The sequence below is a fragment of the Fundulus heteroclitus genome, unplaced genomic scaffold, assembly GCF_011125445.2.
Source record: "Fundulus heteroclitus isolate FHET01 unplaced genomic scaffold, MU-UCD_Fhet_4.1 scaffold_82, whole genome shotgun sequence".
In the NCBI taxonomy this organism is placed as follows: Eukaryota; Metazoa; Chordata; class Actinopteri; order Cyprinodontiformes; family Fundulidae; genus Fundulus; species Fundulus heteroclitus.
Genome location: NW_023397274.1, coordinates 188,386 through 212,307, shown reverse-complemented (window position 1 = coordinate 212,307; position 23,922 = coordinate 188,386). Strand labels below are relative to the sequence as shown.

Here is a 23,922-nt window from a genome sequence, read left to right as displayed (position 1 = left end):
TTATCTTTATTGCGATGACTGCCAGGTTTATGTTCCCCTGAAACATGGGGGAACCTACTCTACGCAACAATTGTTTTAAGTGCCTTTAGGAAGTAAGAGCCTGGACGACTCTTACCGTCCTTAACTTTCGTGACAAAAAGACAGAGGTTTTGCATTTCAGTCCCGGGGTCTCCAGCGGGTCGTCCCCTGTAGAGCTTGGCCCTCTGGCACACTATATAAAACCCACCGTCACCAACCTTGGGGTAAAAATGGTCAGTGATTTTATTATTGACAGACAGATAATCAAGTTTTTAATCAACAGAGACAACTGGTAAAGGTGAAACATGTTCTCTTAAATAGTGTTGCACCGATACCAATACCAGTATCGATCCAGCACTAAAATGGTGGTATCAGTATCGGCTAGTACCAACAAATAGGGCACCGATACCATTTTGATGTTTGTATGTCACTTGAACGCAGCCTTCTCTCTCCCGACTAGTATTATACATGTTATATAAGTTCATGAAAGTTGCACTATTTTGGCATTTGAGAGCCAAAACTCAGGGTTTAAAAGATATTATTCAATTATTAATGTAATTTTACTGTCTTACTGTTGCACTACTATTATACGTGATATAATTTCATTAATGTTGCACTATTTTGGAACTTTGAGAGCCAAAAGTTTATTCAACTATTGTCACCCATTCCAGGTAGGCAATAAAAAGTTCTACTACCCTAAGTAGTATGCAGTTCTTCATATATACACACACACACACACACACATCAATTTCAAACAGATGGTATCGGCATCGGCCAATACTGCACAGCCAGGTATCGGGTATCGGTTATCGGGGCCAAAAAAAATGGCATCGGTGCAACACTAATCTTAAAACAGCCCCTGGAAACTAATCCATGCTTTTATCACAACAAACCCAAACTACTGCACCTCTGTATTATGGAGTCTCACAGACATCCCTGCCTCGTCTTCAGCTGGTGCTCAATGCAGCTGCCTGCCTTTATACTGGTCCATCAAAGAAAGAAATAACCCGTTTCAGTCTCATTGCACCGATTGCCTGTTCGGCTTAGGGTCTCACTGTGATATAGATCAGGCACACAGAGGGCACGGTTATTTTATTGTGGGCTGTAAGCCATATAGCAGTATGTATTTGACCACAATAAGCGTGTAAAACACTGGAGTTACAGCACCACAGCAAACACACAGAGATCACCACTTCTAACCAGCTGGGACGTCCCGGACAGCAGGACAAACATTAGCCGTGTTACACAAAAGCTTATGAAAATAAACACTGATATTTGTTTAGAGGTATGACATACATTTTTTTTCTTTTAAATAGAATTGCATTTGGATTAATCTGATAGAGAATTGCATGAATACATACATCTTACATATTTGCATAATGCTATTTAAATTGATTCAAAGTGGACTTCATGCATCTCACCGAGGAGGCCGCCGTGTTTGTGAGCAACTTCGCCTCCTCGCTCACACTCACACACACGCACACACGCATCATTATAAGTATGGCTGTAACATTACAACTCCAGTAACTACTCATACTTTACCTAAAGAGGAGATCTTCCACCTGAACCATAAATCGCCTGCTGGATGGAATGAAAGTGTGCCGGGTCCGAAAACGGAGTCTAAAGCACCGAAGCCGTCGGCTCCCTAAACAAGCGTACACATTTAAGCAAGCGACGTCACGAAGATTTGAGATAACTACACAACCACTGCGTCCTACAACAGTTATTAGAAAAATAAACCCTTGTCACTGGGGCAAATGAGGGGGGGGGGTTTCATCAGCTATGATCCCTGGTGTTCTGGCTCTTTAGGGCCTCAAGGAGCACAACACATGTTCACTACAGTACTGAGGAGAAGAAGAAAAAAAAAACACACAAAAAGAAAATGTTCAGAGCCGCTTGTTGTTCTGGTTCTGTTCCATAAAAGCACGAAACATTGCACTTTTGGAAACGGAGTGGAGTAACTCTGCGAGGTAAGGATGTGTCTTTTCATAGATGCGTGGAACAAAGACGAAATGTTTTTTTTGATTAACTTATGACTCTGCATCCTTTGGTAAGATTTTCCCACCCCAAGGAATGTGTGTGCGAATGCTTCCACTTATTACTACTGAGGAAACACACGTATAACACTGATTAAAAGAAAAGAAAAATAAAGAAAGCCTAGCACTGCGACAGACAGACTGAGCATTGAGTGCTTGAAAAAACGTCCTTGGGCTTTGGTTAGTTGTTGTTTTCTTTGGTTGTCACAGTAACGAGTTGCTTGGCAGCTTTGGCGATGTCATAGGCACACTGGATGACCTGCTGAGTGACCAGCTGGATGTCCGAAGGGCACGGATTGAGCTCTGCCGCCTTCTGGCACTCTCCGTGAAGCCGGCTGGCGCTCGAAGTCAGCAGATAGAGAGAATTTCTCACCGTCTCCGAGGACGGCCTCTGTCGACAGGGCGAGAATGAAAGATGGATAGAAAAGCGTCAGGAAGCGAAGGGGAACATTTGAGAGCCGTCAACAAATATGCTGACTGGCCGAGAAGCGAATACCTTGGGAAACAGGGCGGCCATCTCGGTCACAGCTAAGCGGATCTTCTCAGAACACGGCAGAAAGCTGGAAGAGACAAAATGCTGAATAAACAGCTTCTATATGCTTTACTGAGAATAGAGACACAAGTATGTAGCTTTTCTGTTGTTTTATAGCACTGTTCATGAAGTAAAACAATTTGCTTCTGTTTTTAACTGACCTCTACTGTAACGTTTGCCTAAAATCTTTTAAAAACAAACCAAAAAATATATTTATAGTGCGTATATGTAAAAAAAAAAAATGTTAGTAAATATTTTCATAACAAACTGACTTCTGTGTATGTCGACTTCAGTGATATCCTAATTATTGGAATCAAACATTTACCGCGTATGTAGCAGGTAACAAACGGCTACATGACCGTAGACGGTTCTGAACAAACAGAAAACGAAGGAAATGGTTTATCACTGAGTCTGGAGATCACAGAGACAACGGTGGACAACAGGAGAGATTCCTTTCTTTCAGCTGCGTTAAGAGACAAACGGCAGATCCAACCGGCTATCAGACTCCAAACCAGTAAAACCAGCTTCTGCTTTTGTTAGACTGTGTTAAGCTTGGGCATATCTCAGTTAGATGGCCAGTTTAAAGAATGTGGCTTTTTTTTTGCCACGGTCACACCCAAATTTCCCCATTGTTGGGAAATACAGGTATTTCGTCTTTAAAAAAAAAAAAACACCAAAAAAAACCATAAAACGACTTCATGCATTGATACTGTAAGGATATCTTTGGATCAGTGGTATGGACAGCTCGACTGGGAGCTGCATGACACACTTAGATAGCACTAACACAAAGATTGGCACATATCTAACAGATAGCACCCCGGAGGTGACACATTTTCCCTACTGATGACACAGTTAGGAAGGGTACAACCCTTGCATGGGTGTGTACCTAGATCCCTATATAATGTATGTGTGATGAGCGATCGGGGCTTCCTGCTGATCAGGAGCCCATCAGCGCTGGTGTGACTGTAACTGTTTCTCTGTCTTTACGTAAATAAAATATAACTAAAAGCATACTTGTCTGTTTTATGCGTCCTACATTCAAGGTAATAAGTAAGTGGGGGTCGCCTGACTGGGTAAAAGGAGCTGGGTCCACCGAGGGTGTTTCACCGTAGACGCGGCACGGTGAAGCAATAACAATACCAATAATAATTTTCCCTTAACCCAGCCGTGCTGTCACTTGTGTCTCACTTGTGTCTGCTGTGTCAATGTGTAGTATAAATTTTTAACTCAATATCTGTATTACATTAAACTTTTACACTATATTTATCAACAGGATTTGAAGAGTTATGTCTGTTTTATTGCTTTCTATATTTGTATTGTAACACTGTAATCTTCTTGTTGATGTTATTTTTAATTCAGGTAGACAATTTTAAGGTCTATGCAGGGACAACACAGCTTGTTGGCAATGTTAATTAATGTAAACTGTCCCTGTCAAACAAATAAATCAATAAATTAAATTAAACTAGAAATGCTCTGACACACAACTTTCCCAGTTTCTTGTTTTCTTCAAAACCTACAGTAGGTTTACAGCAACTCATCCAAAACATAACTCACTCTTTTAAAATCAAGTAGAAATAAATCATTCAACAGGTCAAATTAACTTTCCCCACTGTGGGAAAACAAAAGGATACTTCTACTGTACTGTACCTTTCGTGTTTGGTCTCCTGGGCAGCTCTCAGAAGTTCCTGAATGTTCTTGGTGATCTGCTCTGTCTTACAGATTACATCCTCCGTGCACGGCAGTGTTGCATCTTCCTCACCTTCCACCTCTGGTTCCACTGATTCAGGAGCTGCCACAGGACTCCTACAAAGTGCAAAAATACTTTAAGCTATAGGCTGTCAAAGTGTGGCTCATGGGCCATTTGTGGCTCTCGGGGAATTATTTTTGTGCAGCACCGGACTACAATTTTGACCAATTATCACACAAAGAAAGAGTGACCCATATAATTTTATTGTTTCTAGGACAATTGACCCAAAAATTATATATAAATTTTTATATATATGTATAAATTATTAATATATCAAGAGATAATAAATTTAAAGATAATGAAAATTTAAATAATAGTAGAAAGTTATATATAGGAGAAGAGATATACAGAGAGAGAGAGAAAAGAGAGATAGAGAGATATAGAGATATAATATATATCTGCATTCTTTAGATATATAGATAGATATATATATAGATATATATATAGAATATAATAGAGATATTATATGATATCTATATAGATATATTATATATATATATATAATATATATTATAATATATGCATTTCTTTCAACGAGTAAACGTGATATTTAGATCTAGTATGGATTACACATCTATTTTCTACAAAAAAAAAAAATCAGACCAAATAATCTCTTTCATTAAAATATCCATGTTTAGTCTCCTGTTTATCATGTAAAAGTAAAAAACAAACAAAACAAAAAAACAATGAAATTAGATTTAGCACTTTTATTCAACAATTATGTTTTTATGTTTTTTTTTTTACATTTTTTGACCTGTGACTACTTTCCACTCCACAATTTCAGTCCACATGGCAAAACGTTTGGACAAAACTTCTCTAAGCTCTTGTTTTGGATGTCATAATAGTTAATAACTTGTGCTCGTGTCCTTCCACGTGGCTGGAGAGTAGCTTGGTTTGGTAAGCACACTGACAGATTTAGGGGGGGGAGGGGGGGAAGAAACATTTAATAAAAAAAAAATCCACACATGGTCAAGAATGACAATAACCCGTATTTTTCCGAATCATTTCAATCTTTTCCAATTTATGGGAATTATAGTTTGAATTTAAGGTGTGCTCTGGGTCCAGACTGACTTGGTATTCAGTCCTCATCCAAATCGGGGTTAAGATTTTGAGAATTAGTGCTCTTAATCTTCTTTCTTTTTTTCTTCTTTTTTTCAAAATATAGCAGCTATACACTCAGCGGCACTTTACATAAGCAGGCAACGTTTCTACTTACCCAGTCTCCTCGAGTTCAGAGTGGTTGGGAGTAGTGTCATAGTCGCTCTCCAGCATTGTACTGTGCCCTCCAAGGCTACAGCCCTATAATGATATCTCTATATTAATATAATTTATATACAGAGTGGCTGATGATTAAAACACATTAAGATTAGGCACATTTACTTCATGCATTTCGAGATCAATGTTTCACTCTAAAGCCAATACAGAAAAAGAGGAGAAAAACAAATAGTATCCTGTGATTGTGTTTTTAGACGTTCGTAGCATAGCTGATGCAATTAGTAGACGTAATAAAATGCAGATGGTAGCTGAGTGTTCTATAATCAGTGTGTATTGCCTAAAAAGTACTTTGTTAGTTAGTTCATGTTTTTCTAGAGATGCACCAAGGGATCGACTGGTGACTGGAACTGATTGATGTTCAGCTTGTTCGACCCTAAATGGTGACTGGCCTGTTGAAAACACAAAAATATGATGCGAAAGTCTGATCACCTCTGATTTAAGCCTGTTTTCTGTCAAAAATCTGATGTTTTTGAGATCAGTAAATGCACCGTGCGGTTCAATAGAAAAAGAAAAGGGCAATAAAAAGTTCAATAGAAGTTCAGTTTTCCTTCCTTTTGCATTCTGGCCTATCATGTAGGTTCATACTACAGTCATTACACCCTCCCAACCAATCACAAACCCAGACCCAGGAACGCTCCGCCCCCTTCTGAGTCCACAGAGCACCTGTTCTTTTTCGGTTTTTAAAAACAGTTTACAGTTTTGGTAAAAAGTTGGCTGAATAAAGGGTTGTTTGAGTTCACTGTTCTTTTTTTCAAACTGTCAGAGAGACGGTGCGATTAATGCAGTTTTTTCCCCTCAATCATCCTAACGTATTCTTTTCTCCACTCTACAAGAAGGCGGCGCCAGGAAACACTGCGGCCGCAGTCTCCCATCTACCCAAGTCTGTCTTTCTCTTGATGGGCTGTACTGAAACAAAATTAAATTAAGAAATTCAATTATCTAAACATAGGTACTTAAGCAACAGCATAAAATATCTAAACATCTAAAAAATATTTTTTTAATTTTCCTATTATCGATATAGATCAATATGATTTCTATTTTACCAAATATGCTTTTTTTCTATATCGTCCAGCCCTACATTGAGGTGTTTGACATGTAAAGGTGGATCCAGAGGGATGTAAGAAGCCATTTAAAATAAAGCTAGATTCCTACATGTTGAGACATTTCCGCCATTTCTTCAGGTTCCAAGAAGGTGAGGGAGAGCAAGACTTTATGCAGATGACCTCCTCCTGTCATTGAATGCTGGATTTTAAATGTGTGCAGCCTTTTGAAAATCTCAGCATTAAGGTAAGGGTCTATATTCGCTAGGAACCAAGACAGAGTGGCATTTTAGTAATGATTGCAATTCTATTGGCACTGATCACGAAAAAAAAAAATATATATCTAAGGACAGTTTGAAATATCTGTACTCATTTGTCATTAAATTTAAAGATGGTTTTAGATCATCTGCTTGCTGGTGACAGGATGTCGCCATTTTTCATCGTGATGAATCACTTAATTGTCATTGAGAGCAAGCTACAACGAAGTTAGGAGTGCTGCTCCATCAGTGCATGTCCCATTCACACAATACTTGCATACACAATGTGTGCATACAGTAATTAATTATCTAAATAAAATTAGAAAACTAAATTAAAAATAAGTAAATTTTGACACCTTAGACTTAGTTCAAGTATACTTTGTATGTTTTCAGCGCTATAATGGCTCTTGGAAGAAAAAAAAAACCTGTTCTGGATCAGGAGGCATAGGTTCTCACTCCCTGTACCCCCCTGCCTGATGGGAGGAGATGTGAAGATGTGTACGGTGTCTTAGAAGGTTTTAGCTTTGCTGAGGTAAGAGGAAGATGCAGCGTTATCAAGATTCGGCAGAGAGAAACCAATCGAAATAAAAAAATAATATAAAAAAAACTAAAAGGACTCAAAAACATATTTTTTCTAAGCGCTGTAAGAGCTACCGCCCTCTTCTGAGAAATGTGTTGTCTGTTACATGTTACAACTGTAATGGCCATTTGCACTGTTCTGTAAATGAAGGCTTAAAATATTGCACAGTATTTACTGCGGACATGACTGTACCATCGAGGGAGCGTTGTGTGACTAATTCACGCATGAACAGTAATTCATATCATTCCAATAAACAACTGGACTTTTTTTTTTATTCAAAGTTTGAAGACATTTCGCTTCCTATCCAGAAAGCTTTCTCAGTTCAAAATGTCTGGAGCAGTGTGGAGTTGCAAGCTTTATACTACTGCCCAACAAATATAAAGCTTGCAACTCCACACTGCTCCAGACATTTTGAACTGAGAAAGCTTTCTGGATAGGAAGCAAAACATCTTCAAAGAAAAAAAAAGAGGTCCAGTTTTGTTTTTTAACTTTTTTGGAATGACAATGACCTGGATAACTGAGAATCTTCACCAGTAATTCATATCGGACTGCTATTGGACTTTTTGGACTCGGATACAAGTCTCATCAGGCCCTAAAGACCATTTCCAAGCTTAAAGCTTCTCAGGAAGCTTTGTGTTGGTCAGTGCAACCAAGTGATTTCATAAAAAAAAAACTGGAAATATTACGTCTTGTTGTGTCTGCATGTTTTATGCACTCTGTGTGCATCCTGAGCCGGTGTCTGTCTCAAAAAACACATGGTGACAATAAAGATTCTTGATGATTATTGTTCTGTGCAGTGTGAATCACATGCTGCAGACAAGCCGTACATCAGGAGGCTTTCTGCTGAAGAGCAATAGAGGGACACCAGCTGCGTCTCTTCCGCTTGTTTCATTTGAGCGGACTTAATAAATGTAAACGCCGCTGGGCTTTTTTTTTTTTTTAAAGACTGCCCATTCTTCATCGAAACAGATAAAAAAAAAAAAAAAAAAAAAATCGCTCAAACCAGGAAGCCTGATAAAACAAAAGCTCCTGAAGAGAAACCAAAATGAGCTAAAAATGATCTCAGTGGGTCAAAGCTTTACAAAAACCCCGAGATTCAAATTCGATCCCAAGTCACGTCGGTGCATCTCTAATCTTGTGATCGCTCAGACAGCATCTGTGCCACATTTCATTCATAACCTCTAATGTTTGCATGAAACCTGCTGGGCTTGGTGCAGTGATTGGGCCATAGCAGAGGTACTGAGGTACACGCATGCAGCCAACACTCAGAAAAAGCAGTTCAAAAGGAAAAAAAAAACGGCTGGAGAGAGAAGACTCTGGGTTCAAGCAAGAGGACAGTTTTCAGCGTCCCTGGAGGCTCCAGCTGAGCCGAGGGGACTTTTTGGTACTCAACCCTGCGAGATCTCTCATCCCACGACCAGGACAAGGGAGAGGGGAAGGTAGGGAGGGAGGAGGCAGCTGTCCCCAAAGGGCCCCTACCAATCTAGAGAAGGGGGGGTCAAACCAAGTTGAGCAACACCATTGAGATGCAATAAATGACTGAATGAATGAATGAATGAAAATCCAACACCAGCCCCAAGCCAAGCACCGTCACTTTGAACAACCATTAGCAGGAACCCGAGGGGGGCGCCTGTGTGCTTACATTGGTGGGAAACGGCTGTAAAACAACTCCGTCATCTCGGCGAGCTGTTTCCACTCTGTGGGGGTAATGTCTCGGAGCGGAGCCCGTCTCATACATGGAGAGGGCGCGACCGCCGCGGGCCGGATGCCGACCAAAGGGCCCCTGGGGGTGTTGCTGTCCGCTGGGGGTTTGCCATCTCAGTGTTGTGTTTTCGGTCTGCAGGGAGCTCAGCTGTGGGCAACAAAGAGGCTTGTAAATTAATCTTGGCCGGAGGTCGGTTTCCTCACAAAAAGGTCAGTAATCAACAGATAAGCCTCCAGGTAAAAAAGAAAGTCGGTCAAACTGATCTTGGTTTTTACTCTTGGTTTGTCACAATGGTCTATCACACAACAAGGAGCCTCTCAAATGAAACGCTGATGCTGCACGCTGATAGAAACTCCCATGAGAACATGCAGGAGGAGTAATTTCCCTTATTTATGAAAAGAAACATGATTACTGAGCAGATTGTTGTACAAAAAATCCAGAGTGCTCTTAGACAAAATGCAGTAAAGACCACCTGAGGGGACAAATAGTTAACCACAGCAGACAGTTTGCAAAACACTTTGCACTCAAACTTAAATCAGAAAAAAATTCTCTAAACAAATGAACTGATGAGTGCTACAGAAATATCCAGGCGCTGTAGAGGTCAGCAACACAGGGGACAACAAAAAGCTGTGTTTTCAAGTTGGTGGCTTTGACAGAAATTATACCAGATCTGATTACGAAACTAAGCAATCCTATACTCACTATACAATGTACATGAATCTAGATTTTGGTAAAAAGTGTTAGCTGTTAACACTGTTTATAACCGGGGTTTATATGAGATCAGGTGAAATATTAAGTGTGTAAACAAGGAACCCTGTTTTGTTTTATGTATACACTGCAAAAATAGAAGTAAAAATAAGTAAAATTTTCTTGAAATGAGTCTATTTGTCCTTGATTTAAGCAGGTAAATAAGACTATTTGCCAATGGAATAAGATTTTTGCACTTAAAATAGGAGCAACTCATGTCCATCATCTTATTTAAAGTTCAGTATGTCTAATTATCTTATTTTAAGGGTAGAAATACTCATTCCATTGGCAAATAGTCTTATTTAGCTGTTCAAATCAAGGGCAGATAGACTCATTTCAAATTTTTTTTACTTACTTTTAGTTCTCTTTTTGCAGTGTATATACACAACTTTGAATAATTTCTAACATTCCACATTTAAAGTGCAACTAAAGCCCACGTAAAAGCAGATTTCCACACCCAGACAAATTTGAAAAACTCCATCAAAGAGCTATATTGAATCATGGAGAGTGAGCAGAGCAATGCTGGTAGCTACGCCACGGTTCGGTCTTTTGAGGTTTTTCACCCCCTTCGGGCCAGAGCCTTATCGGTTTGAGCTGCTGGCTCAAAGCGCTGACTTAGTGAAGCCCAAAGCAGGTGCTGCAGAGGCAATGGAGAACAGGATCGGTCCAGTTATACATTATATTTATGTCCCGCTTTGTGATCCAGGCGACATCACCGACAGCTTCACGCACCATGATCTAGAGAGGGAAGTTCACAGCAACCGCAGTGAAGTTAGTTCCCGGCTGCCTCAAGACACAAGCGTCAGAACAATTGGTTGCTTTCACGTACATTTGCCAATAAGATTGTTTTCTAGTCGCTTTTTTGAAGAAAAAAAGTCGCTAGAGGGTTTGAAAAGTGCAACAGTGCTCGCTATGGAGGCACAAGATGGAGGGAGCTGTGAGGTTATTTGTTTTTTTCTGCTTTTATACCCGAGCAGCAGAGCTACCGATGTCGCTAAAACAGAATTACGTTAATTTGAAATTCACTACAAGACCACCGTTTAACCCTAGGAGGGCGCCACACTGACGATTTTAGACACAAAAGCAGGATTTCAACAAATATTATTATTCAAAAATAATGACCAGTATATATAAACAGTACTATAAGAACACCATGCTAACAGTTTATTGGCAAAAAAAGGGGGTGAGATACACTTTAAATCCAAACCCACTGCATTTAAAAACTGCATTTAAAAAAAACTTTCTTTAACCAAAATGCTGGACAGTATGAAAGTCTAACTGTGTACCTTCCAGGGAAAAAAGCAAAACAGGTATCCATAAACTGAGCTCTAGGCTCCTGACAACTCCTTCCATGTCTGATTAAAACATGAAAGCCCGGTCAAGGGATATTTAAAGAGGAGAGCCTAGCCTAATTATAAGCATAGAATACTCTTAAAAATCGACATAAGAACAATTAAGGTGTATTTCCTTTGCCAAGTTACACTGGTTTCAGAAGTAGTAACTGGGATCCGGGCATGATGTCACGAAATGTGAACGGATGCTAGTTTTAAGTCAGTTTAGGAAAACAGCAACAAAAGTGACACCAGCCAACAACATTGTACTTCTGTCCACTCTATTCCTTTAAACAGCAACCAAACACGCTAAAGAAAATAGAGAATTAAATGTAAACTGCTGTCACACTGTTTCCTATCTTGGCGTTTACGACTGCGGCGGCAAGGATTGTTTTTCTGATTATGCAAATCTGAGTGTGCAGGTGCCCATCCTGGACTTCCTGTTATCCATCCTCTCCTGATCCCAACTAGCCACACCTGTTGCCCTTTTATCTTTGTAAACCTGGAGCTGGTCTAACCTTAAGAGCTGGTAGGGGAGAGCTGTCTTTTTCGGTTAGAATAGTTTTCTCCTGTTTAAAGTAGGGAAGGTTAGTGATTATTCTTTCATGTAAATAGGTTAGTTGGATTATTTTTTTTAGAGTAATCCTTCTAAACTGTTCTGTTTCGTCCGGTGGCTGCTTGAGGTTTGTCAGAAGGCGGATCATCCATAAGATGCTGATAAAGATGAGTTATGTTGCTCTAAATGTGAGGAAATTAACTTGCACTTATAGTAAAATGTTTATTTTTTGTTTCACAATCAACACAGACATAAGTTTGCATAGCAGTGGCAACGTTTTAATCTTTTTCTCCTCCTTGTAGTGTGTCATGTACTTTGAGGAGCAATTTTTTTAAATCGTTAAAATGTGTTAATTTGGCGCTTCATTATCAGCTACATCTGTGTTTTTAAAGAGCGTGTCAGGATGCTGATGAAGACGTTTCTTCCAATGAGAGTAATGAGAGAAAGTGAGTGTATAGTAAAAACAAAAGACAGGTAAGAAAAAAAATAAAAACAGACAGCTTCATTGTAGTCCTCTGAATAACCCTGATCTTGTTTCCTGAAACAGAATCCACTGCCCTGACGTGTGAGCAGCAATGTCAACAGAAGAGGATCCTCTGTTAAACGGCAAAAAAAAAAAAAAAGCTTAACTAAAATTGGTGCTAACGTGGAAAAATGAAAAACATGTAGGGAGAAATAAAATGAGTAACTGTAGTTAAAAATAAAACGGTAGTAGGTGGCATTTGGCACATGCTTTCTGGAGGTGTCAATGATCTAATTTGAGTTCATAATTCTAGCTAGTAGTGCCAACCTGTTGCCGTAGTCAAAGCCATATTTCTGTTATTTTGTGAACATTTTTATGTTAAAATACAGATTTCTAGGGGCATTAACTGCTGCTATATTAGTTTATGCTAGATAATTGGCTCTTTTTAACATAAGTATCAATAACCATTGCAGTGAGAGCGCAGTTTACATTTAAATGAAGCTTTCAGTCCAACTAAATCAGGGCATAATACACTAAATTCCCCAAATGCTCTAAAATGTTTCAAATGTAGTCAAGCAACATAACAGGAATAAGAAAGGTTCTTAAATCACGTCTTTAACGGACTGTCAAAGGGAACATAATAGTCTCTGGAAGATGAAGACGAAGAAACAAGAAAATGTATTAAACACAAAGTTAACGTAAAGAAGACAAGAGACTTCAGCAGCATCGGTTTTTAAAATCCATCCAACCATGAGTGGTTGAAAAAAAGCCTCAGTTTGAGTTAAGTTAAAGAGACCAGAACAGGCAAAGATTAATTATTAAAAATAATAAGTAAACTTGCATAATATCTACACAGCTGAGACTTTGTGTTTTATCACTAGAGTCACAGACTCAGCAGGCTGTTAAATAAATATCCTCAGCCGGTCGCGTTTGCAGATCAAACGTGGGAAATTAACAGACAAAAAATGTGAATTATTGTTAGGGAGGCAGCGTGCTGAAACTAATGCAGCTGTGGGCAGACATCAAGCAAGTTCACATCCATAAAAGAGGATACAAATGCAATTTATCAGGTGCAAATAATCCACACATACAATTAGAATGAAATATTAATATAAATATGTGATTTAATTAATGTCCACAAAGAGATTAATACAGCAAAACTCACAAAATCCTTAAAACTTTATGCATTTTAACCAACCTTGCTCTGCATCATCCGCAGTTCCTCACTAAGATGACAGTTGACTTTGAGAAGCTGTTGTATTTTGGCTTCTGACGCAGTCAGGGCGCTCTTCACCTCCATGAACTCCTGCACCGTGATGGGGCCATCGGACAGATCCGAAGACTCCGAGCTCTAAAGCGGAAAAATAAAAAAGAATAAAGAAGATGAAATCAGTTTTAAATGTCAAGCCAGCTACTGAGGTTAAGTAAGAGATGCTGGGTTTGTTAAGAAAAAAAAAAAAAATGAACCTTGGTCCTTCCATCGTTGCAGCTGTCCCCACATGTGGGCTCTTGTACTGGATCTTCATCAGACGCCACACTGTCATAATCTGGTTGATCGTTGTCTTGGCTCTCACTGTTGTGGCGACTGTTTATACCCTGAAGGATCAACTCAACGTTATCTGATGGCAGAAAGAACAAAAAGTCAGTGATCAAACAGGATTTTAGCTACAAAGAGATCAAGATACAAACAGGACATTTTTTCAATTATGCTTTTTAAATAGCATTTGAAAATAACAAAGGGGTAAAAAAAACATCTAGAAGGCAGTTTGGTATCAGTATATAAAGATCATTTCTTAATTAAGCATGAGTTTAACGCCTTTTATTTGTGACTCATACCACTACTCCCACTTGGTTCAAATTTAAATCACAGAACTACTGACTTCATTTTCACACTAATAATAAATCCCAAAACCTAACCAAAAGAAGAAAAAAAAAAAAAACACAAAAATACATGAACCATGTGAGTAAAGATCTGCTAAATCAAAAATACCTTTTGGACTATCGCAGGAATTACCCCACTGTCGTCGTTTAGCATCTGCTAGAATATCAATAACAAGGGTGGCGAACTCATGTGCGCTAAACCTCGCCAATTTCTGACGACCCTGGAAATCCAAATGTATAAAAGAACAGAAAGGCGACATTTTAGGAATGAAGGACTTGCCAGAGGAGCATTACGTTAATGCGAAGAAAACTCGCCTGATTTCTGGTAGACGAATATTCCGGATTGACGGGCAGAAACGGTATAACTGTGGTATCTGTGACAAGAGTGCTGTGATTCTGAGTGGCCAGCCAGACTGGGGAAATAAGGGCATTTTTCATGTAACATTACACAGGAATGTAAACACAGAAATATACTTCAGCGCACAGAGCATAGACTTTTTTTTTTTTTAGAGGCTCTGATATCCAACCTGCATCAGTTTCTCTTCTGTCCACTTCATCATAAACATCCATGGCAAGTTCCTCAAATTGATGGTTGCTTAACTAAAAAAAAAACTGAATTACTAATTTAGTTTCAACCATCTGTGCTGAATGTTAACATAACTAAAGAGGCCTTACCGACTGCAGCTTCTTCTTTGCTGCCTTTGCAAAATCTGACAAATCGAGACTGCTTTGGACAGAAGAAGAAGAAGTCACTGGATTATTTTCAGGCTAAAAAAAAAGTGACCCCAGTAGTTTATTAAAATAAAATTAACATACTTACTTGTTTCTATTCCATCCAATGCAGCACACAGTTAAACAGATTGCAATTACTAACTAAACATTTGCACAGACTTACAATAAAAACTTGTATTCATTAACCAAATGCTATATTCTAACAATCATTTTAGGAAAAATTTAACTCCAGGATTTATTGCACAAAAATCAATAATTGAGTTTAAAAAAAAAGAAAAATCTATTACCTGTCTGCCATTTGCGGAATGATGAAGTGCTGGCCATTTCTGTGATCTAGAATACAGAAACAAAAAGAGATTTCCTAAGAAAAAATAAATATATATATACACACATCCCTAAACAAATATAGGGGTTTTAGTAATTTCAAAGGCTTGATTAAAACTCAGCGTTTTCACTTGCTACTGTTAAGAAAAATGTCTTATTTACCAACACACCAGACAGGCTTCGGCACTTAAGGATGCATTTGCCAACCCCGGCCTTCAATTCAAAGTGAGACTTTGATTTTATGGATTCTTTATTATTCTTATCACTGTTCCCGTCTTGTGCTTTTACTACTTCTTCCCCTGAGTCTGTCTTCCTTTAGCTCTATGTATTTCTGTGCAGCGCTTTGGTCAGCACTGTTGTGCATATTAAAGTGGTTTATAAATAAAGATGTCTGCTACGGTAAAAGCTTCCACAATCTAAGCCACGCAGCGGCCTTTTTAGGATGTACTGGGATTCCAGCGCTTACCGGGTCTTCTGCCACACAGGTAAAATGTTAACCGATCGGTGAGCTCATACTGGATCTCGACCAGCCTCTCGGCGAGCTCCTGGTGACCAGCTTGTCTGCAAATATGACACGTGGAAAAAAACTGTTTTACAATTATGTGATTAATGATGAAGAAAAGCGGCAGCAGAGTAGCATAAAAGTCTGAAAATGTTTCCCTTCTGCCACACACCCGACTTAAATGGTTGGTTAGCAGCCTTCTGCAGCACTTGATGGCAAGCTGAGGAGCAGCGTTTAGTATTTAAATATAAACTTAAAGACTTTTTATTGAAAGGTCAGATATGTGAACATTAATAATTTAACTGACCTGATCTTGTATTTGTGATGTTTTAGTGTGTAATTTGTTCTGTTGTGCCTTGTGTACTGTCACTGTGGTTTGTGTAAAATCCTAACTGGGGGCAGGCATTGAGAATTAGCCTTAGCTAAAATGTTGTAGTGTGTGACATGATTCATGAAACATACTTGTCCCTATTAAATAAACGAATAAATAAAAAAATAAACTGTAATCCAAATGAGAAGGGTGGTTTATGCCGATTGATAATCCGATCAAAATGCATGTAAACGCTTTCACGCATTTCCGCTTTGTTGATTAGCGGAAATATGCCGGGAAGCAAAACTGTCAGGGCTCCCGATACAAGCTTTCTATTCGAAACATTAAAAGAGCTTAAAATTATTATTTATTCAGTAACGTTTCAATCGTAATTAGAAACTCGTACAAGTCCAGACTGGGCGCTCAGAAGACAAAAACTTGTATAATACTGCTTTGTTTGCTATTTTTGTTTATTTAGCAAAGACAGAAGTTCTTCTTCTGTGGTTTTTTTTTAGGGGAATTTGATAACTGTGCATGGTAGAGTGGTTCTTTTATGAATAAAGCCAGGTGCATATACACGCACATTATGTTGTACTTATATAAACGGCACAATCTGAATATTTGTTTTTTTAATCCAAATACATTTCAAACCGATCAAAATCCGACATTTTGTGCATGTAAACACAGCTATTTAGAGTGTAGTGCCAGAATTCAGAGTAAACAGCATAGAAGCATAGATCCATTCTGCCTCGTATTAAGGGATAACGCAACATGTCACAAAAAGGTCCAACCACCTCACACTGGTTTCTTCAACATAACAAAAAGCCTGAATTTGACCAGCAAGCTCAGCTTATGGTATGTGATCAGCCTTTGCTGTGACACATAGTGGGGGGGGGGGGGTATTTCCCTTTTCCTGATATATAAATAAACCTAATTTTCTTCTTTGGAATTATGGCAACAATAAAAAAAATAACTAAAAAAGTTATTTTCAGCATGTTTCAAATCTTAATGGGTGGAGGAAGTTGGCCTTTGCTCCAAGAGATAAGACTGAGGCAGGTCTCTTGCTTTCCTGCCCTTCACTGTACTCCAATGGTCTTTATTAATCCTATTTAGCACTTTTAGGATATGTAGAACAGGATATACACAAACTTTGCTATTCTATTATGTCAGTATGGACCAAAATCTCTGAGAAATGATTCTGAAACCTAGTTAGATCAATGCCATAAAGTAGACCTGACACAAAAAGAGGTCCAAGCCAGTATTAGCAAGATGGAGGTAATAAAGTGGCTGGTAAATGTGCTTGATAATGATTTTAATGACATATAGAACTGGGACTGGCACCAGCAAATGCCTAATCTAAAATGACTTTTGGGGATTAAATGATCCTGATGGGGGGGACATTACAACTTCCAAACTACCAAAACTTTGATGCATTACTATTACAAGTGATTCATATCCTGTCTACAGAATACTGATTTTCCCATTTTAATTCAAAACGGGTGTCCAGAAATTATGACATTTGATATCATTTCAAATATATCACATTTTTATGGCTATAACCTTTCCTTTTAGTTTCTGTATCTTCAGACCAATTTTAAACTAGATTAACAGTATTTGAAGTAACAGCAGAAATATAATGCCACTGGACTCTGTCTTTATTGTTCATATGACAAAAGCATGTTAGATATTTGAGTCACATCAAATACAGGTAAACATTAAATTTCTAACTTGGCTATTTAGGTATTGCTGATCAATTGCTGCAGAAAGAACCATTACCGCATATGCAAAATCCTTTTACCTGCATTACCTACACAGATCTGGAGAGGCAGGTTTTGCACCCAATCCAGTTTTCTGTTATCAACACTTATTGATTTATGTGCCAGTGGCTTAACATGCTGAGCAGCAAAGGTTGAGTCTCAAAGGATGTGTATCATTTCCTGTCACACATTGACACAGAGATCTGCGCAGAAGCATTGAGTTAGGCCATTACTAGAAGAGCAACAACTGTTAGCACCTTTTTTTTTTTTTTTCACCAGAAAACTTTGGGTACAGAAATGAATCTTGTGCTTGACAGGTGTGACTTAGATCACATTTCTGTGCCTGAAAGCTGCACGCTCCTACATATGGCATGCATGTAGGACTCATAGCATCAAATTGTTCTGCACCATTATGTCGTTTTAGAACTGAATACATCAGGCTTTGTTTTACCTTGCGAGGTCAATCGGTGTCTTCCCACTGGAGTCCAGAGCTCCAGGATCAGCTCCATACACCGCCAAGAGCTCAGCTTGTAGGATCTGACCTGCCTTTGCTGCTATATGTAGTGGGCTGTTTCCTTTCTCCTAATATTACAATCAAACATGTTTTTACACTTTGGAATCATACATGATGGAAACAAAGCAGCTAATGTGAACATTTTTTCTTTCCCCAAGTCTTACTGGGTGGAAGAAGTTGGCTTGTGCTCCTAGAGATAAGAGGCGGAGGCAGGTCTCCAGGTTCCCGGTCCGCACACTGGAGTGCAGTTGCTGAATGAAAATCGAAAAGAGGTTTGTTGGAATTTGATTATGAACTCCGTTCACACATTGTGTAATTCATTTATTAAAATAAGTCAGTGTTTTTTTTTAAATGCCTTACGATTAAAAAAATACATTTTATAGAATGTAGGAAGCCATGAAACTGTCATTGTTTTTGCAATTTGATATTCAAATGATGTACATATTAAAAAAATCTAGAAAACCAGCATTCTGTTGGACCACAGAGAGCTGGTCTTGCAGATATTTCTCCAATGCTACACTATACTTTCTTCCCCACATTGGAGTTGTAAATAGCCTGACTAATATGAGAAAACGCAAGAGGTCATAACTGTAATGAGTCGATCTATAAAAAGGACGCAGCAGGATGTATTTCTTGCAGGGACTAAACTAATTTACATAAACCCAACAAGCATGACAGAAAGTAGAAATGTGCTTCCTTTACTCTGCCAAAAACACATCAACGTGAGAAATTTTTTTTTAAATCGCCTGTCATTTGGGATCCTCTCTTGCTCTCGCCAAAATCCGACTTTTTTTTTTTCTTCCAATTCTAATATTAGTGAAAAACATCTATGCAAATGCAATGCCAAAACAACTGCTTACCTTACTGAGGTCCTTTGCAGTTACGCTGTCATCGTCACGACAAGGCATCCGATGAACATATGCCAACATCTGATATTTTGCCTTGATGAACTCTGTCTTGTTGGGACTGGAAATAGAGTGCACAGGCGAAAATGAGGGAATTAGCATCATAACTGCTGTTTTCTCTGACTGCTGTGTTGTTATTTGCTTAATAGGGTTATTTTTTGCTGGCAAGCTACGGTAAATCACCAGGTGCCATGCTCATATGGGGTTTTATCAATGTGGAGGTGAGACCAGGATCCAGTGAAAACCAATGGCGTTTCCCAGATTGTGCACAAAGTTGTATGTCAGTGTGAACTTGGGCTAAAGCCACATTTGTTAGTAACCCAAGAGCTCCAAAGCAAGTGATTTACATTTTGAAGTGTTTAGTCGGCGGGACATCTGGGATTTCGGACATTCGGCTTTTGGTTCCTAACGCAGAGATTGGGCCTGGATTCTGTGGATTTATTTTGGCCTGTAAAGTTTAACACAAAGTCGTGTTTAATTTGTTGCTCTGCAGTACGATGAAGTGACGTGGATCTGAAGGCTCTCTGACAGAGACAGGACCTCATTCGGCACATCTGAACCGTGACTCTTCAAAGTTACTTTTCTTTTTCTTTTTTGCAAGAATGTAATCAAAATAAGACATAAAAACATGAGATTTGCCAATTCAGTTTTGCCTGTGACTTTTAGCATGCCGCTCACACCGCAGTCAATTTAATATGTGATAGAAATCTAGTTTGTATCGTCCTAACTCATAGTTCCTTCATGTTGCAAATTCTCCGTAAAAAAAAAAAAAAAAAAGGCCACATAAACTATGAATACATAGTGGAGCGGTCCTTAATTTATGATGGTTTTGAGCTGCCTCATTTATTGCATTGGGATTGGCCAGGATGCCCATGGTTTCATTAATCAGAACAGTCTAGGCTTATTTATGCACTCGTTTTTAATAAACGAGAGCCTATATAAAAAAGAAAAGGCACTTTTTTTTTTATTTGGTAGGAATCCAACTTTAGTTTTTAATGTAACTTCCTATTCTACCACACCACAGCATGATTTAAAGCGCCTTATTGACACTGGAGCCAAGAGGCCGACCAGCTCTGACAGCGTCGGTCACACTCTGTCCGCATCCAGACACGTTTGTCTCGTTTTCCTTATGGATTCAGTACGGGAATTGCCCTTTGTGTCTATTAATTAACTGTTGAACAATAACTTTGTAATTACACGCAGAGTGTTGTAACAATTTCGAAATGATAGCTGAGCTTCCCCTTGTTTAGCGAATGATTCAACAAACAACAGGAAACGGGTGTAGGCTTTGTGCTTCAAGGGCAAACTTCCAATCCAGTAAAAAACGTTCCCAACGGCAAACTGGAACTCCGACTAAGAAACAGATTTAAGTCGAATTTTGTTCAACTTGAAATGACGATTATTTAAAAAATGCGAGCAATCCTCTGAGAAAGTTCCCACAAATCCTGCCTGCTGATAGCGGGTGTTTGCCCAAACTGTGTGAACTGAGCGCAGCGCGGCTGTGTTTACGTACGGCTGAAAGTTTATCTGAAGCCCACCGGCCTCAACTCAACTAATAAACACCCGACTAATAAAATGCTTACACCCAGAAACAGATGTTTTCTATACACACACATGCTGCCCTGCAGATTCTGTTTTCTTCAATTTACTTCTAAAGGCCGATATGCACTTTGCTAAATAAAGGTTTATTCTTTTTTTTCTATCAGACAAGGGTTTCGCAGACTAATTTAAGCTGAAATTATTCTATGCACAGACAGAGGAAGTTCTCCAAGTCGGCTGCGAGACTGCGCCGCCATGAGTCACGGTCACAGCACAGAGGGCCAATTGTGTCTATCCACTGACCCCGAGCATGAAAATCAATGCAGCCTGCAAAGCATTACACAAAGTGCGAGCGAGCATACCAAAATCCGCAGTGACATATACAAATCCTTAAAAAGCACTTACTGAACTCTGTCCTGAGGGTTGGCTTTGCGTTTCCCACTCACTGCCGAGGAAGGATCCAGAAGGCTGTGCTCCCATATGGAATTTGCACCATTGCCGTACAATGTCTGGACCATCTGGAGCAAGAAGCAAACACCTGAAGTGAAGCTTGATTTGCTTGATTTTTAAAAGTAACCCCGCATGCACGTCACCCTGAACGCACCGTCACCACAGTGAAACATGGTGTCAGCGGCATCAAAACGGATACGGCTATTCTCGGAGAAAACATGTTAGAGGCTGCGAAAAACTAGAGACCAAAGCGGCGGTTCACCTTCCAAAAGGAATACTGTTCACGGACGCTCTGCATCCAATTTGACTGATATTGAGATATTTTGCAGTGGCAAAAATGTCCACTTATAGAATGTGCAAAGCCACTAATGGCATGCCATAATATGCTCGACACCAAAAAGTAGTACAAAGTATTGACTCAGGCAACAGAAGACTATTGCGCATCACACTTTTATGTATTTTTGGCTACGTAACAATTAATGGATCAGACACGTCCTTCATGTGTCGGTAATGTGTTTAAAGTGGGTTTGCCTCCACATGGAAGGGAATAGAGTGGCAGCGGTGAGATAATCTACTTTTATTATTTGTTTTTAGAGTTTATATAATCCATCTTTTTTTTTTTCCCCAGAAACTTTCAGGAATCCCACCATAGCATTAAGAACTGATGAAACTGTTTAACACATAGACTTGTTTGTTGGTTGATGGCCAACTCGATTAAAAGCTATTCTCTTAATAACAATAATATTCTGATTAATTGTTAAATTTCTTGTTTTAAATAGCCCGTGTTTACAAACATCTTCATCTACAGGCCATTTTTGTTGCTCGTGGTTAACGCAGAAAGAAAAAAAAAAAAAAGAAGTCAAAATTAAACTGCAATCGCAATTAAGGTTGAAAAATATATTGCAATTTTGATTCTTTGGCCACATCGCACAGCCTTACTTTTTTAAGTCTTTGGTTGCTGCTTTTGAAGACAATCTTTCAAACTTCCTGCCACTTTTACAATCCGGTTGCTGATCTGCCCCATAAAACTCCAAATAAAAACGACGATGCTTGTGATTTTCAAACAGAAATAGATCCGAGTGTGCTTGATATGAACCCTTGTTCGTTTTTTTGGTGTAAATTATTATTATTATTTTTAAAGATTTGCACTTTGAGGGCTTTCGCTCACCTGCAGCTGAGACTGAGGCCAGGAAGAGTGAGTCAGATGCCTGACTTGAGAGCTGTGTCGCCCCAGACCTCGGTGGATGCTGCAGCACTCGTCGCAGATCAACACACCCCTGTTCACGGAGGCCCATCGGGGCTCTGCAAAAAAAAAAAACAACAACAACAACAAACAAACAAACAAAACATACGCGTTTTGTTAACGGTGAGCTAGCTCCACCATACATGAGCCTTTAATCTTACGTTTAGATGCTTCGATGCGAAATAACCTGACAGAAAAACCAAGCAAGAAAAAAAAATGCTTTATACATTACTAAGATTTTTTATATATATATATATATATATATATATATATATATATATATATATATATATTTTACGGGCGTTATTAAATGTATCCAAATAATCCAACTCCATGTTTGGAAAAATTCCCGTTAATTATTTTTAAGCAAACAGTTTCATAATTACATAAGTTGCCACTACCACACACCAACAAACTCGCTCACTAGTTGCGCGTTAATAACGAGCACAGATAGCAGCGCCGTCGCCGGCTGTCAACGAGTCGTCGCCGTTCAATAATATGAATTAGTTTAGCTAACCGGACGTAGCGCTCGGTTAGCGGGCTAGCTAGGCGGCTAGCGTAAAGGCTAGCTAGTTCTCTGGCGCCCTACCAGGAGCGCTGCAATCAGCGCAGACCTCCTTGCTCCGCACTCGCTTTGACATCCCGCGGTAGAATTTCCTCGGAGTCCCGGGGAAGAGGAAAAAGGTTTTTTTTTCCTAATTTATGTTACGGCGCAAACAGTCCGGCTCGGTACACCGTGTTTGCACAGGGCAAAACAAGCAGCTGTGTGTCTGTACTCCTCCCTCCTACTGTTGAACAAAGCGACGTCTCGTTCCACTAAACTCCGTGCCTCCTTGTCTGCTTCCTTCCTCGTTTCCTTCGATGTCTTTTACGTCGGAGATCTTGGCTGATATTTCGGTTGCGGGTGTTACCTCTGGTCAAATGTGTGTAAAAAAAAAAAAAAAAAAAAAAAGCCTTTAAAACAAATTGATGTTTCATTGCTGTGAGATTATCTAAAACTGGAACTGCTAGAAAGAGAAACCTTGATTTCCCTAAATGTATTTAGCGAAGAGAAGAAAATCTGATACAATCTGATAAAAAATAATTATTTCAACACCCATGTGAATTCACGACAAGTGGATTTCTCCAATGTGAGATCAATTAAGTCTATATCATCTTATCTTACCCCCGGTGTCATTACTTACAACTACATCTGGCCAAAAGGACAGCTCATACAAGTTGGGAATAAGATCGTTGGTGGTTACCCAGGGCGGCAAGACAAAAGGGGTTCAATGGGAAGTGCACAAAAATACTAAGTTATTCAATTAAATTAAATTTTATTTTATAGCACCAATCCATGATATGTCATCTCAAGGCACTTTACAACGTATAATTCAATCAAATCATCCAGACAGATTGGTCAGAAAGTGGAAACCCAGTGGATTGCATCGAGTGTTAATAAGCAGCATTCACTCCCCATGAAAGAGCGTAGAGCCACA

General features: G+C 39.1%; 1 protein-coding gene across 6 annotated transcripts; it reads right to left on the bottom strand.

The window, feature by feature from the left end:
- Window positions 1-1,093: 1,093 nt before the first annotated feature.
- Window positions 1,094-23,274, bottom strand: git2b (G protein-coupled receptor kinase interacting ArfGAP 2b). Of its 6 annotated transcripts, none has more exons than XM_036134448.1 (21): window positions 23,034-23,274; window positions 22,370-22,503; window positions 21,157-21,269; window positions 19,168-19,273; window positions 18,472-18,558; window positions 18,245-18,375; window positions 15,691-15,785; window positions 15,188-15,233; window positions 14,989-14,994; window positions 14,844-14,895; window positions 14,696-14,768; window positions 14,484-14,581; window positions 14,278-14,389; window positions 13,755-13,906; window positions 13,486-13,638; window positions 9,128-9,337; window positions 8,879-8,968; window positions 5,550-5,632; window positions 4,234-4,389; window positions 2,551-2,614; window positions 1,094-2,445 (listed from the first exon to the last, which is right to left on the bottom strand). In XM_036134448.1, the coding sequence occupies exons 1-21, from the start codon at window positions 23,083-23,085 to the stop codon at window positions 2,236-2,238; spliced, it is 2,223 nt and encodes a 740-aa protein (XP_035990341.1). In that variant the 5' UTR covers window positions 23,086-23,274; the 3' UTR covers window positions 1,094-2,235. The 6 variants fall into 6 exon arrangements, with proteins under 6 accessions (XP_035990341.1, XP_035990342.1, XP_035990343.1 ...); XM_036134449.1 differs by having other exon boundaries at window positions 14,844-14,892; XM_036134450.1 differs by lacking the exon at window positions 14,989-14,994.
- Window positions 23,275-23,922: the final 648 nt, after the last annotated feature.

What these genes read in the sequence shown, in the direction of transcription:
- git2b (XM_036134448.1), bottom strand. Translation starts at nt 23,085, where the DNA reads ATGTCAAAGCGAGTGCGGAGCAAGGAGGTCTGCGCTGATTGCAGCGCT. An exon ending in GGGATGAGAGATCTCGCAGG is followed by an intron (nt 5,633 to 8,878) that starts GTTGAGTACCAA and finishes ATATCATTATAG; the next exon opens with GGCTGTAGCCTTGGAGGGCA. An exon ending in CAGGAGACCAAACACGAAAG is followed by an intron (nt 2,615 to 4,233) that starts GTACAGTACAGT and finishes TGTCTCTTCCAG; the next exon opens with CTTTCTGCCGTGTTCTGAGA.